The sequence below is a fragment of the Sceloporus occidentalis genome, unplaced genomic scaffold, assembly GCF_023333645.1.
Source record: "Sceloporus occidentalis isolate IW3139 unplaced genomic scaffold, rSceOcc1.0.p SCAF_282, whole genome shotgun sequence".
Classification (NCBI taxonomy): domain Eukaryota; kingdom Metazoa; phylum Chordata; class Lepidosauria; order Squamata; family Phrynosomatidae; genus Sceloporus; species Sceloporus occidentalis.
The window spans coordinates 701,980-724,339 of NW_028317262.1; the positions used below are offsets into that span (position 1 = coordinate 701,980).

At 50.4% G+C, this 22,360-nt stretch overlaps 1 protein-coding gene across 1 annotated transcript in view; it reads right to left on the minus strand.

Moving 5' to 3' along the window:
• LOC149275536 (uncharacterized) overlaps positions 1 to 18,787 on the minus strand; it is a 28,088-nt gene extending 9,301 nt beyond the window's left edge. Inside the window, exons 1-8 of the mRNA XM_089504654.1 lie at positions 18,716 to 18,787; positions 18,420 to 18,608; positions 18,215 to 18,338; positions 16,900 to 18,031; positions 3,199 to 3,909; positions 1,554 to 1,626; positions 361 to 487; positions 157 to 270 (exon numbers count right to left, since the gene is read on the minus strand). Coding sequence (XP_089360780.1) covers positions 157 to 270; positions 361 to 487; positions 1,554 to 1,626; positions 3,199 to 3,909; positions 16,900 to 18,031; positions 18,215 to 18,338; positions 18,420 to 18,608; positions 18,716 to 18,787 — 2,542 coding nt within the window. The remainder of the gene's footprint in view (positions 1 to 156; positions 271 to 360; positions 488 to 1,553; positions 1,627 to 3,198; positions 3,910 to 16,899; positions 18,032 to 18,214; positions 18,339 to 18,419; positions 18,609 to 18,715) is intronic.
• Positions 18,788 to 22,360: the final 3,573 nt, after the last annotated feature.

A 22,360-nucleotide genomic window follows, 5' to 3' on the forward strand; every position in this document is an offset into this window, starting at 1 on the left:
GCAGATTGGTTGGAAGTTACACGGAAGCCAAAAACCCAGGCATCAGCCCTACCAACCCCCTTCACTAATAGGTATAATATATGGACATATTACCCCACCATAAAGCCCCGCCCCCTGGGGTATAACCCCCCCGCGTGCCCCGGATTTATTACTGACCCGCGAATATATACCCCGGCCTCTCCTTCTCCTCGGGCTGCCGGTGGCCCCTCGCGTACGGCTCTTCCCCCCTCTCGATGCCGGAGATGATCGGAGGGGTCCCCCTGACCAGTCCTGGGTATAACGAGAGGTATTTAATGAGCTTTATTACCCCGGAGTATAAACACCAAAGTATTTCCTGCCCCGCCGGTGGGAGATCCTCACCCAGAGAGCGGAGGGTCCGGAAATTCTCCATCATCACCTCCCTGTAAAGCTCCTTCTCTTCTCCCGTTAGACATCCCCACTCCTCCTCGGAGAAGTAAACGGCCACCTCCTCGAACTCGCACCGGCCCTAAACGGAGAGGAGCAATTAAGAGCCTGTGTATGGGGTAAAGGGGGGCATGCAGGGCAAAGGGGGGTGGCGGTGAATTCTCGGGGCATCATACAATATGCTTTGGGAGGGGTATTAACATGGCATATGGATGGTGTAATGAGTGAGGACAGGGGGTATTTTCCTGTTACCTGCCCCCTCGCGGTGTCGTCCATCTCTGCGGGGCGGCCCCAGGTTTTCCCAATCATCCTCTCTGTGCTATCGTGAGATCGACTCGGGGCCCCTCCGAATACCGGCCCCTCGCAGGAAACGCATCAGGGCAGGCTGCTGCCTCATACAGGAGAAATGCCCCATAGACGCAGCTCTGCTGGGGTAAGAGACATCAATACACAATGGGGGCAGGTAGTGGCATAAATGGGCAACTCAGAGGAATTTGGGGGCGGGGTGGCATGATGATGGGGGCGGGGCAACGCGAATTACATGATCTAGGAGAGCTCCGGGTTATACTGCCAGCCGATTGGTTGAACATACTACCCTGCCCTTCTCCCCCGTCCATCCCTCTTTACACGGCCCCTCTCCCCCGCCCACTCCTATTTACCCTGCCCCTCTCCCCCCCACTCCTATTTACCCTGCCCTTCTCCCCCACACTATTTACACTACCTTCTTCCCCCACTCCTATTTACCCTGCCCTTCTCCCCCCACACTTCTTTTTACCCTACTTTTCTGCCCCCATCCACTCCTATTTACCCTGCCCTTCTCCCCATCCACTATTTACCCCACCCACTCCTATTTACCCCGCCTTTCTGCCCCGCCCACTCCTAGTTACTCCGCCCACTTCTAGTTACCCTGCCCTTCGATCCACCCTCTCCTGCCCCCCCCCGAACACCATTAGAGAACTCCCATCACTCTCAACCCACATGGCCAGCGATTATCATATCGCACATAATTTCAATGACCTCATTAGTAGCGGACTGTCACCCAAAAGCACCGAGTGATTACTGGTCACAGTTTGCCACTTCCATAATAAACCAGCATATTAACTGCCCCCTAATTACCCCAGCGACCAGTGCCCCTAAACTCCTCTTACCCTCCTATGCTGGAGGCTTCGCTCCGTCTTCACTAACACTTCTATACCCGGGGGCGGCGCTCTGCGATGACGCCTGTGAAGTCGCGCTGATGGAAGCCGGAAGTATTAGAAGTGAAGTAACATGGATCGCATGCTCATCGGCGCCATTGTGGATGAGGGCAAACCGCCAGTGGCGAAATCGGAAGAGCAAAAGGGGGCAGAAAAGGACGTGTAACCATGGCAACGTGGGATTATTATGGGAAATGGAGCAGAGGTTTTCTGTAACGATAGCATACTTGCCAAGTATCCCTGTTTATCCTTTCCAGTCCCACCATCTGCCAAGACTTCCCATTCAGGTTGGGCAGTCTCACCATACATGCCGAGTGTCCCTTTAATGTGTGAAGTCCCTCTCTCAAAGCCCTGAGTCTCTTTCCACCCTCCGATACCCCTCTTTCCTCCCCTGCTGCCGCTCCCCTTGTGGCCCCATCAGCACCGCTCCCGAACAGCTCTCCATTAATATTAATCGAGAAACCGTTACCATGGCAGTGCTGGCCATTAACCCTTTATAACCCACCCACAGAACAGGGCATTTATTTTCACTTTTTCAGGACTGGAGGGGTCTTACCCCGATTACAGGGATACCCCACACACCTCCTCGACAGGGTCACATCTACCCCTTGCCCAGAGCAGCCCCGATTCTCGCGCTGCAGGGGAGGGTCTCACGAGACATATCGGGCGGGTTTCATACACTAGATATCAGGGGCATTAGAAGAATATGACATCACACACACCAGTGTGATGCCACCATGCAGCTCCGCCCCTGTGGTAAAGGGCAATGCAGTATGCTCTGCCCACAGGAGTGCAGCCTGTGAGACACTGCCGGCCGGACGCTCCACCCCCGGAGACGCCTTCATTCACGACACCCGCAGGGCAGCAAAACTATTACAAATGTGCAAAATCCTAAGTATTTGAAAGACATTTTATTTATTAAAAATCCTAATTTTCAGTTTCTCCGGGTGATTTATTAACGTTAAGGAATCCCACCTCCTTCTTTAAAGAGCGCCCGCCTTAAATACGTCGCCTTCATTTGCGGGCTCCTGTAGCCCAAGCGATTTCTCATTGGGTTCTCTGACTTGTGACATCATCAGCGGCCTCTAGAACGTGCTGCGGACGTTTCACTAGATAGGAGAGAGAGACTAACGTGTCCATCAGGATAAAGTCCATCTCTTTGGTACATACGGAGATGTCTGGGAGCGAGAGGGAGCATGCAGGGAGAAGCACCGTGGCTGGAGGTTCTAGAGCCAGAGATCAGTAGTGAGTCTCCCGTCGGGGGGTGGGGGGGGGTGTGTATTTGAGGCGACGGGGCAGGGGTAAAATTGGCGGAACAGCGCCTCGCTAGAAAGTAGCAGGGTGTCTGCCTTCCATGGGGTGAAGTCTCCTTGCCTGTCTATATACGGGCCTGGAGAGGCTTCTCCGATGTCCTCTCGTGATCCCAGCTTCACGCAACAAGGCTGGGGGAGCCACAGTACAGTCACCCAAAGTGGTGCCCCTTCAGCCGGTGGGTTTCATCCAGGACCCAGTAGATGGGGCAATTAGGAAAGGCCGGGGGGAGGGGGGGTTGGCTTCGGGACCTGCTTTCCGCGCCGGCGGTTATTTCTCCCCGGGCTCCTTGTGGATCTGCTGATGTTCCAGGAGATCCGCGTAGCGCGTGAAGCACTTCCCGCACACTGAGCAGATGAAGGACTTCTCCCCGCTGTGCGTCGCTTGGTGGGCATCCAGGTCGGGTTTCTGGGCGAAGCGTTTGCCGCACTCAGAACACACGAACGGCTTCTCCGCCAGGTGGATCTTCCGGTGGGACACGAGACAGGAGCTCTGGGTGAAGCATTTCCCGCACTCCAAACACGAGAACGGCTTCTCTCCTGTGTGGATCCGCTCATGCGCCACCAGGTCGGACTTGCGCGTGAAGCACCTCCCGCACACCGAGCAGCCGTACGGCTTCTCTCCCGAGTGGACTCTCATGTGGGCCACCAGGATGGTGTTACTGATGAAACATTTCCCGCATTCCGAGCAGGCAAAGGGCTTCTCCCCCGTGTGCACCCGCTGGTGGATCACCAGATGGGAGTTACACACGAAGCGCTTGGCACACACGGAACACGCGAAGGGCTTGTCGCCGGTGTGGATCCGCTGGTGTATGGCCAGGTTGGAGCTTTGGCTGAAGCATTTGCCGCAGTCCGGGCACGGAAACGGCTTCTCCCCGGTGTGGAGTCTCTGGTGTCGGACCAGGTGGGAGTTGCAGAAAAAGCCCTTCCCGCACTCGGGACACGCGAATGGCTTCTCCCCCGTGTGGTTCTTCTGGTGGGAAATCAGACGGGACTTGCTGACAAAGCACTTTCTGCATTGCGGACACGCGAAAGGCCGGTCCTGCCCGGATTTTGTCTTCTGGGGGCCGGCGCGAGACTTCTTGGTACGAGGAGACTCTCCCGGTGCTCGAGAACCTTGTCTTCCCGCGTTCTCACGCGTTTCGCTACCTGGAAGGAAACGAGAGAGCCGTGATGGGAGAGGGTCCCCTAATTCCTGATGGGATGGCTAGAGCGTCTTCCCTCACCTGTGCCGATGTCCATCGGGATCTCCTCCTCCTTCACCTGGACTATCAGGAGCATCTCCTCGTCCTTCGACGCAACCTCCCCGTCCTGCTTTATCTCTGACTGAATGGGAAACCAATGAGAGTTAAGAGCCCCGGAGAAGCCGGATAAACCAGTGGCTCACATCAAATACAGCCAATGCCGCCACATTCACGGCCCCCTCTATGCGGGGGTGGGGCAATGTGGGGGAGGGGCAGTACTTCTGCTGGGAGGGGAGGTCTCCTTTTTACCCCACCACTAAGCAGGACAATAAGGTGTTAAGGTGGGTTAAGTTGTTGGCCATTTGCCCCACCTGACATCATCAGGATTATTGCCTGTTAATGGACTAGCAGAAAGTACGATGTTACATCATCACCCGTAGACTCCTCCCCCGAGGGGTTGCTGTTTACCTCGCTTTGTCTCTCGTCCTCCGTTTCAGAATGCCGCTCCTTCCGTTTGCTTCCTGAAAAGTAAAAGGTTCTGTAAGAGATCCCAAGTCCGGAGTTGACGCGATAAACCCTGGAACCGGGAACATGGCGGCTCCTGATAGGGACCCCCGGTCACCAAATACCCTTCCATGGCATGCCCCTCGCTAATGCATGGAGGGGATTGTCCAGAACCTTTCCCCACCCCCCACCCTATCGGTTATCCAAGAGACGGGTTTGCAAGGGGGATGTCTCCATGTGAAACCATCCGGGGGGGGGCCTCCCTGAGGGTCTCACCCAGGCGCCCAATGTTAACCCTTTCATATTAAAACTTCTACGGCTCCCGGACACCCTGAGGTTTTCACCTGAGCCGACACGCGTGGGAAGCTCCACCGGCGGCTTCCTGCTGGGCGGCGGATCCTCCGCGTCTTCTGCCTAAACCACAAAAAAAAAGTCGCTGAAATCGGGGCTGCAGGGATACGTGGCCCCGACACGGGCAGCTCTCCGGTGTTACCCTGTGATGCACGCAGCGGTAGAGGTCATACGAGCTGAGACAGCAGGGAATGGCAGAGAGACCCGGGGCCTCTGAGAAGAGACAGCCCTGGAAACGCACAGTATGGGTCCCCTCATCTGAGTGCAGCGAGACACGTGGGCCTGACCGGGAGCGGTCTCTTCCAAAACACTGTCCCCGAGCAACGTGTCCGTGCCTCTACATCCTCAATCGTGCTTTAGAAAAGTGAAACAGCCTCCCAGCAGAAGTGGTAGAGGGTAATACAGTGAGGGTATTAAACATACATGGGAAAGGCACATGGCTCCTGAATCTAAGACGAGACCAACCGAGGGGGGCCGGTCTACTGGCAGGTTCTGGGTTACTATGAATCGGTTGGCCCTCGGGGCCGCTCTCTATGGTTATTTACTGTGGGAACGCATTGCGTTACCTGATCGCCGGGTGCATCGCTGTCATCTTCGTCCGAGGACGCGGGGCCCCGCGCTTTATTCTGAGGGCCCGGCCTGTCTATAGGAACCAAAAGAGGGAATAATCAGGAAAACGCGTGAGCAGATTCCATATTACATCTTGCGGCCAATCACAGACTGCCCCTGCCCCATGTGAGCGGGGCCCTTAGGAGCCCACCATTGTGGCCAGGAACGCTGTATAAATTCACATTCGGCTAGATCGTCAGCTCACAGGCCGAATCTTCACGTCCTGCTGCATTTATGAACCCCCACAATTAATTCAATCACCCCCCCCAGATGGGACAGGACGGGCCACCGGGCCGTGCACCCACTACTGACCCGAACAGCGACGCGCGTGGCTTCTATTGGTCGTGGAGTCTTCGCCGTCGGAGCTGCTCTGCTCTGATTCGCTCTCCTTACCCTCTGATCGAACAGGAAACGACAGGTTAATATTAATCAAATTACCCGAAAGGGGCGTGAAGTGACGCGTCGGGGTAACCCAGGAACGGCCTCTAATGTTCCCGGAGACGCGCTGCCATCAGAGACACCGTGAAGGAGAATGACTGCAGGTGGCCCCTGGGAGCCACTCGCTCACCCAGGGGTCACAACCGACATCCCCGCCCCCGATTACTCGTTAATGGCCTCCTAATACCATCAGGGCAGAAACGTAAGGATCGTCGGCCAACCGCCACCCGAGTACCGTTACCTGGTGTACTGAGCGGCAGCTCCTCGTCCTCTACCTTGACCACATTGAGAAAGTCTTTGTCATCATCCAAACTCTGCCATTCCTACAGACAAACAATGACATCATCACCACCACCACAAAAGAACCTGAGCAACGGCATCATTATCACGCAGGAGCCTGATCGACAACGTCACCACCACCCCACAGGAACCTGATCAATTACATCATCACATGGGAACCGGAACAATGACGTCATCACCACATGAGAACCTGAGCAATGACGTCATCACACCTGAGACACACAATGAGCCGTCACCATCCAGACACACGCCTCGGTGTTACTGTATAACGCCCCGTTCCCAGCAGCGCTCACCTCTCCAGTCAGCAGGGACATCATCTTGTTGGTCAGTTCCAGGATCTTCTGCTCGCGGTTCCTCTGACGGGTCCTCTGAGAGGTCCTCTGGCGGGTCCGGGGGGCCGGGCTTGGGCTCCGCGTCTTGCGTCCGTCCGGGTTCTTCACAACGATGTAATCCTGAATAATGATTAGGAGGAGAAGCTGATAAGCATCACTGGCGGAACAGACCGGGTCACCGCTTCGCGCAGGTCCCGCTCAGACCAAAGCAATCCATCCCTAAACCCCACGAGCCGCTGGCTGGTCGGCAGGCGGAAACACTCGCCTCTCCCGTCAGCAGGTAGACGATCTCCAGCATGAGGTTCAGGATCTCCTCAGCCATGCGGCTCCTGTCCAGCTGGGCCGGGGAAGGCGGAAGACCGGAGGCGGACGTCTTAGAAGTCATGATTTGCTGCATTCAGAAAGAGAAAAAGAAAGTTAGGAGGCCCAGGGCACGGACAAGCCGTCACTGGAGACATCTCCCGGGGCAGATCTTCACGGAACCCCCTGGAGGGTAATAACTAGAAGACGTTTATATGGGGCGTGCGGGGCGGCTTCACCCATCTAATCGCCACGGATCAGAAACATAATGGTGCCACTTTTAACCCCTTATAGTCATTTCCACCGCGCTGCTCCAGGATTACCCCCTACCTGCCCCCCAGGCACTCTTAAGGGGACAGTCACATAAATGCCCCAGGCACCAGTTGGGGGAACCCATACAAATCATATATTAATTAGATTAATTAATGAGGATAATAAAATAGCAGCAGAGCTTCATCTCCATGCATCATGCCAATCAACAATGACGTCATCGTGTATTGCTCTGATACAATGAGACCAACCACCTCAGGGGCTGACTATAGAGAGGTACTGAGTATAACCTGTCTGACTACAGCTCCTGCACACACCTGGCAATCTTCTCCCGGTGGCAGAACCCTGCCTCCACTCCTCTAGCTCGAGAGAATGCAGAGCCGAGTCCAGGCGAGCGTAAGAAAACGAGGCCTAGAGAGCCCAGAGCTAACGGCTTCACGCATGCGCTGCTCTGGTTGGCTGCCCTTTGGAGGATGCGCGGCTCTGGTTGGCAGCACACTGCGCATGTGGCCGACGGAAGACTGTTACTATAGAAACGAAGGAAGCACTTACATGTCGCCGGAATCGGATGCTGTGTCCGCCATCTTGGATAATGGCAAATCTCCTGTAGTTATGCCGAGAATGTAAAGGCAGAGCTAGGAGATATAACCGACCACCGACCGTACAGCGCTGACCCTGACCGGAAACGCGAGGCCATCCATAGTGGCTGCCTCCAGGGCTCGTTACGTGGCATATGAGTTATTAACAGCCATTGTACTGCAACAAATAATTGCCCCAGGGCAGATGCATCGGCGTACTGCTTAGTTAACAAGTGTTTCTGAATATCGCGTTTTATCTCAAGGAAGCTGCAGCTGGGGCCGCAAAAATGTAACTCTCAGCCGGCCGCATTCACGTCATCAGGAGGCTGCTGGCCTTAAAGGGACGGGAGCAACTCGCCATCGTCCATCCAGCCCTCGGGGGAGAAGCCAGGAAATTAAAGTGAGAGGCAAAGGGACAATTAGACAGGGGCAACAACAGCAAAGAATATTAAATACGTTAATGTGAAAAATCTGCCACTCACGGGATGGAGTGAACCATCATCAGGGGGAGCGTACAATGTTTACAGTTGTAAGGGTCCAAGCTGTTGTGGGCTGTTGATGAGACAAAGTCTTGGCTAAAAGGTGCCAAGAATTGTGCCGCACATACTGTATGTTTCAGGGTTTTTTGGATAAACCTGTGTGTTTGCAGTTGTTTGATATCCATGAGAGCAGAGTATTTTTATGTATTTTTGTGAAGAAAAGTTTAAACGGTTAAACAATAAAGATTTGTTCCAGCCTTCTGTGCTCATATTAGCCGATTTTAGCTCCACACTTTGTCCCTGAAGGGCAGAAATAAAGTGTGCTCACCCTAGCCCTCCTTAGTAAAGGCCTGAATGACATCTGCACCCTAACAGCTTGCCGGTACCATCAGTGCCCTAAAATAGCTGTTCTGTGCCATCTTTGTCCCTGATTGTTTCTGTGTCACCTTTCTATGCAAATGGCTTGCCTGTGCCCCAACAGCTTTACTGTACCATCTTTGTCCCCAAACAGCTTGTCTGTGCCCCAACAGCTTGCCTGTACCATCCTTTTTCCCCTAAGTTTGCCTGCGCCATACATAACCCCCAAAGTGTTTGTCTGTGCCCCCAACAGCTTGCCTGTACCATCCTTTTTCCCCTAAGTTTGCCTGCGCCATACATAACCCCCAAAGTGCTTGCCTGTGTCCCAACAGCTTGCCTGTACCATCCTTGTCCCCAAACAGCTTGTCTCTACCATACATGCCCCCAAACAGCTATGCCATCTTTGCCCTCAGTTACTTGTTTGCCCCCAAACCGCTTGTCTGTGCCATCTTGGTGTTGTGGAGGGGGGGATCTATAAAAGCCCGAGGTGAATGGTTAGGGAATGAGGTGTGACAGCGTGTTAGGCCGGCTATAATAACATCATTAGGGTCACGATATAGTCACCTCGCACACTGATTATTATTACACGGGCAGAATGGCGTCCATATTACACACAGTGTGTCCTAAAGCATTACAGAAGAACTCACATTATAGAGCGTTCGGCATATGGGAAGAAGGGTAGCGGGGAAACGGATGATGGGAATCGTAGTCCTTGACGGTTATTTAGCTATGGCAGCGCCTACACATAACAGCGGAACGCAAACCGGGCAAAACCATTCGAGGGCAAGCTGCGAGGTGAAGTGAAACACTGGTTCGGGAAGTGACGTAACTGGAACGCATCGTAACCTGTACAGTGTGGAATGCAAACTCCGGAAGCGCTCTGAAACGCATGCCCTGTGCTGTTGTACCGGGCAGAATAGAGAGGGATTCTGCCACCGGGGTAGAGGGGATGTCTGTCAGCTGGCCGTGGGGTGTAACTGGGGGATGGATGCGAATTGGGTGTGGGGTAACTAGGGAGTGACTGCCTCGGAGTGTGTAGGGGATTCTGCCTCCTGGGTGTGGGGTAACTAGGGAATGCAGCAGTCTAGGATATTCTGTCCCTGGGTTTGGGGGGGTCTGTGACCCAGGTGTTGGATAGCTGGGGTTTTTGTGACCTGCGTATAGGGTAACTGCGGGTTCTGTGACCCGGGTATAGGGTAACTGCGGGTTCTGTGACCCGGGTATAGGGTAACTGCGGGTTCTGTGACCCGGGTATAGGGTAACTGCGGGTTCTGTGACTCGGGTATAGGGTAACTGCGGGTTCTGTGACTCGGCATATAGGGTAACTGCGGGTTCTGTGACCCGGGTATAGGGTAACTGCGGGTTCTGTGACTCGGGTATAGGGTAACTGCGGGTTCTGTGACTCGGGTATAGGGTAACTGCGGGTTCTGTGACTCGGCATATAGGGTAACTGCGGGTTCTGTGACCCGGGTATAGGGTAACTGCGGGTTCTGTGACTCGGCATATAGGGTAACTGCGGGTTCTGTGACCCGGGTATAGGGTAACTGCGGGTTCTGTGACCCGGGTATAGGGTAACTGCGGGTTCTGTGACCCGGGTATAGGGTAACTGCGGGTTCTGTGACCCGGGTATAGGGTAACTGCGGGTTCTGTGACCTGGGTATAGGGTAACTGCGGGTTCTGTGACCCGGGTATAGGGTAACTGCGGGTTCTGTGACCTGGGTATAGGGTAACTGCGGGTTCTGTGACCCGGGTATAGGGTAACTGCGGGTTCTGTGACTCGGCATATAGGGTAACTGCGGGTTCTGTGACCCGGGTATAGGGTAACTGCGGGTTCTGTGACCCTGGTATAGGGTAACTGAGGAGTTTACCACCTGGATATAGGAGGTCTAACTGGGCGATGTTGTTTTCTCTTTAGGTTGATGTTGCTGTTAACAGACAACATGATGGTCATGGAAAGCCACCCAAACACCAGCCATTTTTCCAAAGATGTAGATCCTGTTGCTGAGAAGATGTTAACCCTCGCTGTGGAGATTATCTGCCTGCTGACTGGGGAGGTGAGGGGTCGGGGCAAAATAGCACATTTAACCCAGGGAGGGTTTCTTCTGGAACCGGTGACAGGCTGAAATAATTTGGCATACGGAAGGCCCTATAAGAAGATGTCATTTAAGAATTAAGGATGAGGCACTAGACATTGGGCTCATTCTTCTTTGCATTGAGATATTCATTTTTACAAACAGGATTATATGATTGTGAGGAAGCCCGGTAACCACGTTGCCTATGAGTCAGACGGACCCCCCAGGACCCGGAGCTCCAGCCCGGTGCCTCCACCTCACTCGCTGACCCACGGGAGGAACCGCGAGCAGAAGATCCTGGAACTGACCAACAAGATGATGTCCCTGCTGACTGGAGAGGTGAGCGCTGCTGGGAACGGGACGTTATACAGTAACACCGAGGCGTGTGTCTGGATGGTGACGGCTCATTGTGTGTCTCAGGTTCCTGTGAGGTGTGATGATGTCACCGTCTATTTCTCCATGGAGGAGTGGGAGTATTTAGAAGGACACAAGGAGCTTTACAGGGACGTGATGATGGAGACCCACCAGCCCCGCGGCTCTCCGGGTAAGAGGTTTAATCCCTGTGGTCTGTGTGTAGATATTAAGGCAGCTTCACTGTAACAAATAACCTGTAAAATGTGAGGTCCGTATAATAAATACTCGGCAATAAGGCAGCCGCGAGAGATCTCAGGAGCCGGGGCCGCTGTTACCCAACAACATGTGAGAGCCGGGGAGACAGCGGGGAGCGAGTTTATACTCATGAGAACTGTCACTGATTAAAGCAGATCTGCCCCTTTCCTCAAATCCTCCATGTTTAGTCTCTATCCGCTAAACCCACGTAATCCACAGATTACAATGAGAAATAAGCCATTTTTTATTTCTACTATCAGATTACATAATAAAGTAATTTAGGTTGAAAAAAGATCTATTTCCAGTAAAAAAACAAAATCCCCACCACCGATTCTTTCTGTTTTTAATCCAATTTAGCCATTTTTAGGATTTTTCCCCTTTTAGGGGGTAAAAAATCCCTTCCTTTGCTGTGTATGAAATCTTCACTATTCCCATCTCGGAGGACGACTTCTCGTTCTATGTACATTTCTGTCAATGTCATTTGGGAGGTATTTATATCGGCCCAGCATTTATACAGCGTTATAATATTCCCTCTAAGACGCCATTTTTTTCTAGCTTATACAGATGCTGCTTTTTTAGTCTCTCTTAATAACAAACCCCTTATTCATTTTGTGGCCCTCCTTTGCATCAGTTCCATAATGTCCTTTTTAACGACCGATGCCCAGAACTGCACGGCATATTCGAGATGAGGTCTTTCTATGCAAAGATGGTATCCTCCTCCCGTGAATCAATACCTTGTTTTATGCATTCCAATGCCTTATTGGCCATTGCAGCTGCTGACTGGCATTGTGCACCGTTTCCAAGTCTGTCATCTACTATTATTCCTAAATCCTTCTGTCAGGGAGATACCATTTAAAGTATATGATGTGTTATTATTCCCATAATGTATAACTTTATGTTTTTCTGTATTGTACTTTGTTTTCCATGTGCCTGCCCAGCCCCCCACCACGTGCCTGCCCAAATCTACTTGTTTGGGAAAGCGGCTGCTTCACTTAATTTGATGATTTCTCTCCGACAGACGCGTCCGAGGTCAGAAATCGAGCCCCTAATTCTCCGCTGGACTGTAAGACGTCTCATTTTATTAACGAGGACAGATCCCCCTCAGACGGAAATGTCTCAGCCACAGAGCACGACGGGGGGGATAATACGTCTGTCCACGTAAAGGAGGAATCCACTTCCAATGAAGATTATTGGATCCCAACCGAACCCAAGGGATCTACTTCTACTGATAAAACCCAAACCAGTAACACACATTTTCAGCGTGAAACACCCCCCGATGAGGGTGCATATAGCTGCCCCGAGTGTCAGGAACGGTTTACCAGTGACTCTGATCTTCTTCTACATCAGACCATCCATAATAGATCAGTGGCCTCCTCTCTGGGCTGCGGGAGAAGTTTTACTTCCAAATCCGAACTCTTGTTGCACCATCAAATTCAAACCTGGTTGAAGCCTTTCTCCTGTGCAGAGTGCGGGAAGTCTTTTAGTAGGAACGCTCACCTTGTCCGACACTTTAGAATTCACACCGGGGAGAAGCCCTTTTCCTGCGCCGAATGCGGGAAATGCTTTAACAGGAACACACACCTTGTTCAGCACTTCAGAATTCACACCAAAGAGAAGCCATATTCCTGTCCCAACTGCGGGAAACACTTTAACAGGAACTGTCACCTTGCTCGACATCTCAAAAGTCACATCAGGGAAAAGCCTTGTTCGTGTTCCGAGTGCGGGAAGTCTTTTAACAATAAGTCGTACCTCACTCAACATCTTAGAGTTCACTCTCGGGAAAAGCCTCATTCCTGTTCCCAGTGCGGGAAATCTTTTAACAGGAAATCACATCTTGTCCGTCATGTCAATATTCACACCGGGGAGAAGCCTTATTCCTGTTCTCAATGCGGGAAATGCTTCAACAGGAACTCAAACCTCCTTCAACATCTCAAACTTCACACCGGGGTGAAGCCGTACGAGTGCGCGGCGTGCGGGAAATGTTTCGCTAAAAAATCAAACCTCGTTAGTCACCAGAGAACACACACGGGGTAGAAACTCTTTCTCGTGTAATGAACGTGAACGGCGTGTTACCCAGAAGTCAGATCTCATTAGACATTAGTGGGTTCGTGTCGTAGACGAATCGTGTCCAAGTCGTGCATCATTAAAAGGAAGAAAGAATAATAGAGATGGGTTATGGGCTTGAACATCAACACTTCACCTTACAGAAAAAAGTGATTTTAGGGTCTGGCTCACACAGGCAGGTTTTGTTTCTGATATGAACCAATTACATAAAAAAAGGAATTAAGAGCCTTTTTTGCCAATTGAAGAAAAAAAAAAAAAAACGAGTTGCAAAGCAGTGAAAAAAGTGCTGCGCGTAAAAGAACTTGCTGTTATAAGATATCTTCCATTAGATCTGTGTTCTAATTTCAGAGAAATTGTTCAAGCCTATAAAATAAAAACATTCAATATGTCAGGGAAGCCTCTGGGCTCCTGGAGGGCCAGCCTCCTCCCTACAGACTATGGGCCCTGGCCTTGGAAGGGGTTCTGTTTTTGGGATGGTGGGTACAGGTATTAGGACTACTTCTTCCCCCTGGTACAGAATGCCACGTTTCCCCAAGTACAAGAGACTCTGAAGAGGGTGGAGCTCGGACATTTGGGGTACCTGCGTTTTGGGAGGGGGTTTATGTCCTGACCTTCATCAGGGACGCAATACAAATGTGTGACTGTATGATTTATATCAATGGATATCGCCTGTATTCCCATAAGGCTTGCGCTCACATTCTACAGAGTCTTCAAAACGGTGCATATGGATTAGAAATCCCAAACCGGATGAGGGACGCTAACAGAAAGAACACAAGGAGGGAGACCGGACATGGCGTAAAAGAAAATATCATAACACCTTTACTATCATACTGCGCGTGGTCAGCCCTAGAACACAGTCTTAATCACCCAGCCAGACGTAAGTCTGTGGAGGAACAGACTTCATTTGCATTGCCATAAAGCATCAGCTCAGTGTGGTGTTTGAGCCAGGATATATCACGTGACTGACAGCAATGGTGGTCTGCTGATAGAGGATGCTCCTTTGTGTGGTCACATGTTGCAGTCAGTAAGAGACAGCTGACTCTATTCTTGTAAGGAAAAATTCAAGGTTCAGAGTTAATGTGTCAGGATCCACAGGCTGCAGTCACGGGAGAAGAGATATTCTGCAGGCAGAAGCTGGGATCTGTTTATGGCAGTGTGTATGTGGGGATATCTGTTTATGAGTGCATGCAGTGGTGCCTATTAAGTGTGTGTGTATATATACTTCCTGTGAAGTCGTTTTTCAGATTAAATGGTTAATTAATCGGCTCTCGTGTTTCTTCTCCAATACAGACTCACTCCTCTGAACGCGTCACCAAAGGGTTAATCATAAATGTTTAACATTACTAAGGGGTATGATAAGAGTGTGATTATGGTTAACAAACGTGCTGAAACCTGGCTAACCGCCCCCCTTAAGTATTTATGCTGCCAGCAGTATGGAGTCTACACATCCATGCTATCACACTCATTAATTCCCTCATTCACAAACATTCATTGCCTCATTCACAGGTACTCATTTACTCCCTCATTCACAGATACCTATCATTCACATATACTCATTCATTCCATCAATCACAGATATTAATCATTATTCCCCCATTCACACATACACATTCATTCCCTCAATCACAGATACTAATCATCTATTCCCTCATTCACAGATATTAATCATTCAGATACTCATTCATTCCCTCAGATACTAATTCATTTCATCATTCAGATATTCATTCTCCCATTCACAGATACTAATCATTTATTCCCTCATTCACAGATACTAATCATTGATTCCTGCATTCAGATCCTCATTCATTCACAGATATTAATTCCTACACAGAAAGAAAGGTTGGAATGCAGCACTCAGTAGTGAGATGGTGCACAAGCCAGGGTACCACCAAGTTCTTCAATAAATCCAAAATAAAGAAGCAGAGGCTCAGCACTCAAATGATAAGGTGAGTTTATTTCACACAGGTCTTTCTCAAGCGGATGTATTTGGATAAGAGGAACAGTGGTAAAGAAAGCTTAGTCTGTCCGTGGTGTTGATGATCAGTGAATGGCAGGAGACGGTTAGTAGGGTTTGGGTTAGAAGGAAATTGCAATTATCCAGGGGGGAATTCACAAGGGAGCGGGTTACCTCAATAACAAGACGGGACTCGTAGTGAGGTAAAACTGGGACTCCTTATTTGGGAAACACACAAGCATATATACAGGTTAGGTGAGAAACAAACCGTAAATCATGTCCACATCTTCCCGCCCAGCCCAGCCCGGCGCCACACTCAGGCCACGAGCCCCGCAATGTCCATACAGCTTTGAACCGTCGTTTCAAGGCTGATCCCGGGTTACTGATGGAGCTCGGGGTTCCTGATGATTTCCTGACCCCGAGTGGCAGCCGTTCAAAGTTCCACCGGGACGAACCGCAAGGTAGCCATGGGCGAGTTCCGTAACCGCCGGCTAACCACCACTCTCCTGGAAGTCCCGTCAGCCGGGAATCTACAAGCGGCTCTCTCCCCGGACCACCCCTGGTCGGCACCCCCACCACCCGTGGGTATAAATATATATGCTTGTACGCAATACAATCAGAGATCTTATTATACATACATGCCTGTCTGCGTGTCTGATTTCTCTCAAGCCGCTCGGTAAAGATATCATATAATTTGGAACCCCACGGTATAGAAGTACTCGGAAATTCCTCGGCAGAAAATTTGTGCTGAAACCAGGGACCTGGTGATATCCACGGCATCCGGACCTCGAGGAGGCTCCACAGGAAAGGAGGATGATTTTTTGTTCTCCATACAATTTGAAATATTTTAAGTTTCTTTCTTCCGCTTGCTATTTCCCCCGCCTCCCGAATATATAAACATTCAATAATCCTTCACAGACATTCTTGATACTACTTCATTTATTTCGACCAATAGCTTTTTCCTGGACTGGATTTAAGGGGTACTTTCAGTTTTACCTGCAGCGGGGCAACTTCTAGCCATCCCGTGTCAGTTTTTTCATTTGACCATAGTTTGTCAGATACCTGATTTAAAGCATTCATACAAGACTCGGCCGCGTCTTGACACTCTCTGCCAAGCATTCGTCTTTGATTCCAGACCATGGTCTTTTTCCAAATAATAATAGTTGACAGGACCCAGCCTTTTTAACCAAACACTCACCTGAACTGAAGGTAAACTCCCAGTGAGGGCGAAACAAAGCGGAGTAAGAATAAAGTCTCTTACTGTGCTGCAGCTGATTCCCCGTCACTGCTAAAGGCAAGCCGATGTGTGGAGAAAATAACAAGGGGAAACATAGAAAATCAGTAGAAATAAATAATTTTGAAGAAAAAAGGCTCGGCCAGTGAGTCAGGAGCAGGAAAAATTCAGCTGAGAGCAAAAAAATTAAATATATCAGCATTTCCCACACTCTGAACAGGAAGTAGGCTTCTCAAATTCTGAGATATATAATGAGGCCTCTCCTACTGCTAATAACGTTTTCCACACATGTCCAAACTCACAGAAATGATTTCTCTCCCCTATGAGTCCGCTGGTGGGCTACAAAATGTGACTTTTGTTTGAAACGTTTCCCGCACTGGGAACATGAAAACGGCTTCTCCCCGGTGTGAATTCTGAGATGTTGAACGAGATGCCACTCACTGTTAAAAGATTTCCTGCACTCAGAACATAGAAACTGTTTCTCGCCTGTGTGAGACCGCTGGTGGAGGGCAAAACTCGAAGAGTGTGTGAAGGATTTCCCACACTCGGAACAGGAATAAGGCTTCACCTCGCTGTGAATTCCGACGTGTCGACCAAGGCTTGACTTACTGCTAAAACATTTCCCGCACTCAGAACACGGAAACGGTTTCTCTCCAGTGTGAGTTCGCTGGTGGTAGCTGAAACTCGAGTAATGTTTGAAACGTTTCCCGCACTCGGAGCAGGAATAAGGCTTCTCCCCGGTGTGAGTTCTGACATGTTGAACAAGTTCCCAGTTACTGTTGAAACGTTTCCCACACTCTGAACAAGGAAATGGTTTTTCACCCATGTGAGTCCGCTGATGGCGTACAAAATGTAACTTTTGCTTGAAACATTTCCCGCACTCGGAACACGAGAAAGGTTCCTCGCCAGTGTGAGTTCTAAGATGTTGAACGCGATGCCAGTTACTGCTAAAACGTTTCCCACACTCAGAACAGGAATAAGGCTTCTCATCTCTGTGAATACGCTGACAAGTTTTCCCGCTGTCCAGAGTGGAGGCCGCCGATCTAGCATGGATGGTCCGATGTAGAAGAAGATCAGAGTCGCTGGTAAACCGTTCCTGACACTCGGGGCAGCTATATGTACCCTCATTGGGGGGTGTTTCACGCTGAAAATGTGTGTTACTGGTTTGGGTTTTATCAGTAGAAGTAGATCCCTTGGGTTCGGTTGGGATCCAATAATCTTCATTGGAAGCGGATTCCTCCTTTACGTGGACAGACGTATTATCCCCCCCGTCGTGCTCTGTGTGCGTATCGGGGGCTGAGACATTTCCGTCTTCATCTGAGGGGGGTCCGTCCTCATTACGAGTCGCTGTGAGCTCTGTCTGTGGAGACTCCGCCGGGTCACAAATGTCTGTCTCTTCACATGAGGCGGATTCCTCCTTAATAAAATGAGACGTCTTACAGTCCAGCGGAGAATTAGGGGCTCGATCTCTGACCTCGGACGCGTCTGTCGGAGAGAAATCATCAAATTAAGTGAAGCAGCCGCTTTCCCAAACAAGCAGATTTCAGATCTCTCGCGGCTGCCTTATTGCCGAGTATTTATTATACGGACCTCACATTTTACACGTTATTTGTTACAGTGAAGATGCCTTAATATCTACACACAGACCGCAGGGATTAAACCTCTTACCCGGAGAGCCGCGGGGCTGGTGGGTCTCCATCATCACGTCCCTGTAAAGCTCCTTGTGTCCTTCTAAATACTCCCACTCCTCCATGGAGAAATAGACGGTGACATCATCACACCTCACAGGAACCTGAGACACACAATGAGCCGTCACCATCCAGACACACGCCTCGGTGTTACTGTATAACGTCCCGTTCCCAGCAGCGCTCACCTCTCCAGTCAGCAGGGACATCATCTTGTTGGTCAGTTCCAGGATCTTCTGCTCGCGGTTCCTCTCGTGGGTCAGCGAGTGAGGTGGAGGCACCGGGCTGGGGCTCCGGGTCCGGAGGGGTCCGTCTGACATACGGGGGCCGTCGCTGGGTGGGACGCAGTCACTGGGCTTCCTCACAATCATATAATCCTGTATATCGGGAAAGATATTGAAATATCGATGAGCAAAGAAACTGAGCTGCAGTTTGTGGACATAACGACATCCATGTTCTGGCCCCAGAGACACCGGCCCCTCACCTCTCCGCTCAGCAGGGAGATGATCTCCAGGGTGAGGCTCAAGATCTTCTCAGCCACCGGATCCTTGTCCATGTTCAGTCCCAAACCGGACTCTTTCCTGGGTCACCGCGTTTGGCGCTCAGACGCCTCCCTGAACCACAAATTCTAATAACGTGACGGCAAAAAATACAAAACCCCCAAAGAGAGCGCAGCAGCCGTCACATCACCCGGCACAGGGTCACTGTATAGGACGGTCTCCTCCGTGACTGACACTCACCTGTCAGCTTCCGGGTTACTGAGGAAGGAGCATTGGCCCCTCCCCCCAGCATTTAACTGCGCAGACCTGCCAGGGGTTACAAGGAGAGTGTCAGCTCCTGGGGCAGGCTGACCACCCTCCTGTCAGGATTGCTGGGATTGGAGTCAATATAGGGGTTGTATCTGTGTCCACCCACTCGGATAATGGGCATTAGAGTCATTGTTTAATTAGTGATTATCATTGGCTGTCAGAGCCCAGTACATGATGGGAGGCAGACGAAGGGGCACTTGGATGATAAGGATTGCACTCTTAATTTTCTTTTGTGTGAAAGGAGACCAGTGTGTGATGGGAGTTGCAGTTATTTTGTGTATTATTAGGTAGAAGCTGGGTGTGTGTGGATTATAATGGGGTGGTGAGGATTATAGGAGTTGTAGTTCTCTTTCTACAGCAGTCATGTGACATCTCCAGACCCTATGCTATTTGTGCAAATCAGACACTTGGGTCCAATCCACCTTCACCCATTACGCAAGGACTCCAATTACCGCTATCCTAACGATTGGACAAAAAGACAACTCCCATCACTCCTATAACCGCTTCATCTAACAACCAACAGGCCAACAATACCTCCAATCGCGGGGATCGTCACGGGAGAATTTACGGTGATTACGGTCTACAACTTCTCGATGCACAGGAAATACAGCAGGCGTTTGCAACGCAAACCCGGAAGTTGTCTGAAACGCGGAAGTAACGTAAAACACTAAAGACCGTAGCAACGCATCCTGTGGAAGTTACCAACTCACTTCCGGTTGTCGGCGCTTCTGGAGCTGCGTAACCGCATTCCCTGTAGCCCCTGGTAGGACTGCGCAGGTCAATGCTGGGGGGAGGGGCAGTCCTATACAGTGACCCTGTGCCGGGTGATGTGACGGCTGCTGCGCTCTCTTTGGGGGTTTTGTCTTTTTTGCCGTCACGTTATTAGAATTTGTGGTACAGGGAGGCGTCTGAGCGCCAAACGCGGTGACCCAGGAAGAAGTCCGGTTTAGGACTGAACATGGACAAGGATCCGGTGGCTGAGAAGATCTTGAGCCTCACCCTGGAGATCATCTCCCTGCTGAGCGGAGAGGTGAGGGGCCGGTGTCTCTGGGGCCAGAACATGGATGTCGTTCTGTCCACAAACTGCAGCTCAGATGTTTCTTTGCTCATCGATATTTCAATATCTTTCCCGATATACAGGATTATATGATTGTGAGGAAGCCCAGTGACTGCGTCCCACCCAGCGACGGCCCCCGTGTGTCAGACGGACCACCCGGGACCCGGAGCCCCAGCCCGGTGCCTCCACCTCACTCGCTGACCCACGAGAGGAACCGTGAGCAGAAGATCCTGGAACTGACCAACAAGATGATGTCCCTGCTGACTGGAGAGGTGAGCGCTGCTGGGAACAGGACGTTATACAGTAACACCGAGGCGTGTGTCTGGATGGTGACGGCTCATTGTGTGTCTCAGGTTCCTGTGAGGTGTGATGATGTCACCGTCTATTTCTCCATGGAGGAGTGGGAGTATTTAGAAGGACACAAGGAGCTTTACAGGGACGTGATGATGGAGACCCACCAGCCCCGCGGCTCTCCGGGTAAGAGGTTTAATCCCTGCGGTCTGTGTGTAGATATTAAGGCATCTTCTCTGTAACAAATAACGTGTAAAATGTGAGGTCCGTATAATAAATACTCGGCAATAAGGCAGCCGCGAGAGATCTGAAATCTGCTTGTTTGGGAAAGCGGCTGCTTCACTTAATTTGATGATTTCTCTCCGACAGACGCGTCCGAGGTCAGAGATCGAGCCCCTAATTCTCCGCTGGACTGTAAGACGTCTCATTTTATTAAGGAGGAATCCGCCTCATGTGAAGAGACAGACATTTGTGACCCGGCGGAGTCTCCACAGACAGAGCTCACATCGACTCGTAATGAGGACGGACCCCCCTCAGATGAAGACGGAAATGTCTCAGCCCCCGATACGCACACAGAGCACGACGGGGGGGATAATACGTCTGTCCACGTAAAGGAGGAATCCGCTTCCAATGAAGATTATTGGATCCCAACCGAACACAAGGGATCTACTTCTACTGATAAAACCCAAACCAGTAACACACATTTTCAGTGTGAAACACCCCCCGATGAGGGTACATATAGCTGCCCCGAGTGTCAGGAACGGTTTACCAGTGACTCTGATCTTCTTCTACATCAGACCATCCATGATAGATCGGTGGTCTCCTCTCTGGGCTGCCGTACAAAGTATGACTCTAACTCTGAGCTCATGAGTCACCAACATCTTAACAAAGGAGTGAAGCTTTATTTCTGTTCCGAGTGCGGGAAATGTTTCAACAGGAAGTCAAACTTTGCTCAGCATCTCAGAACTCACACTGGGGAGAAGCCTTATTCCTGTACCGAGTGCGGGAAATGTTTTAACAGGAAGGCACACCTTCTTCGACATCTCAAAACTCACACGGATGAAAAAGCTTATTCTTGTACCGAGTGCGGGAAATATTTTAAGGACAACACAAATCTTGTTAAACATCTCAGGTATCACAACCAGAGGAAGCCTTTTTCCTGTTCCGAGTGCGAGAAAAGTTTTAAATGCAACTTACACCTTGTTGAACATCTCCTAACTCACAGCGGGGAGAAGCCTTATTCCTGTCCCGAGTGCGGGAGATGTTTTAACAGAAACTCAATCCTTATTCGACATCTCAAAATTCACACGGGTGAGAAAACGTATTCCTGTCCCGAGTGCGGGAAACTTTTTAAGTCGAACACAGAACTTGTTCAACACCTCAGATATCACAGCGGGGAGAAGCCTTTTTCCTGTTCAGTGTGCGGGAAACGTTTTACTGTAAACTCAAGCCTTGTGCAACACCTCAGAATCCACTCCGGAGAGAAGCCGTATTCCTGCTTGGACTGCGGAAAGCGTTTTCGATTTAGTTCGCAGCTTCGTCGGCACCGAAGAATTCACACCAGCGAGAAGCCGTAAACGTGTGCGGACTGCGGCAAATGTTTTACCAAAGAGTCACATCTGATTGTGGCTCCAGATCTCTCACACGGGGTAGAAACGGTCTCATGCTTTGAATGTGAAAAGTTTTAGCCAAAATTCAGACCTCATTAACCTCTTGAGGACCAGACCTATTTTTCTTAAATTGTTGGTTAACGAGAAGAGCTCTTTTTGACATTTCTGGTCTGTGTGTGTTTAACTTTAACTTCCCTGTTTCTCGTTTAGTTCACAAATCATATATTGTTTCTCCAAGGAGAAGTTAGGCTTTCTTTTGATACCATGATTTCTTTTTATTTTTTTAAGAACTATTTTTATAATCCTATCAGAGATGAAAGAGTTAATACCCAGAATTTTCTCCTCACCCATTTAGTGTACCC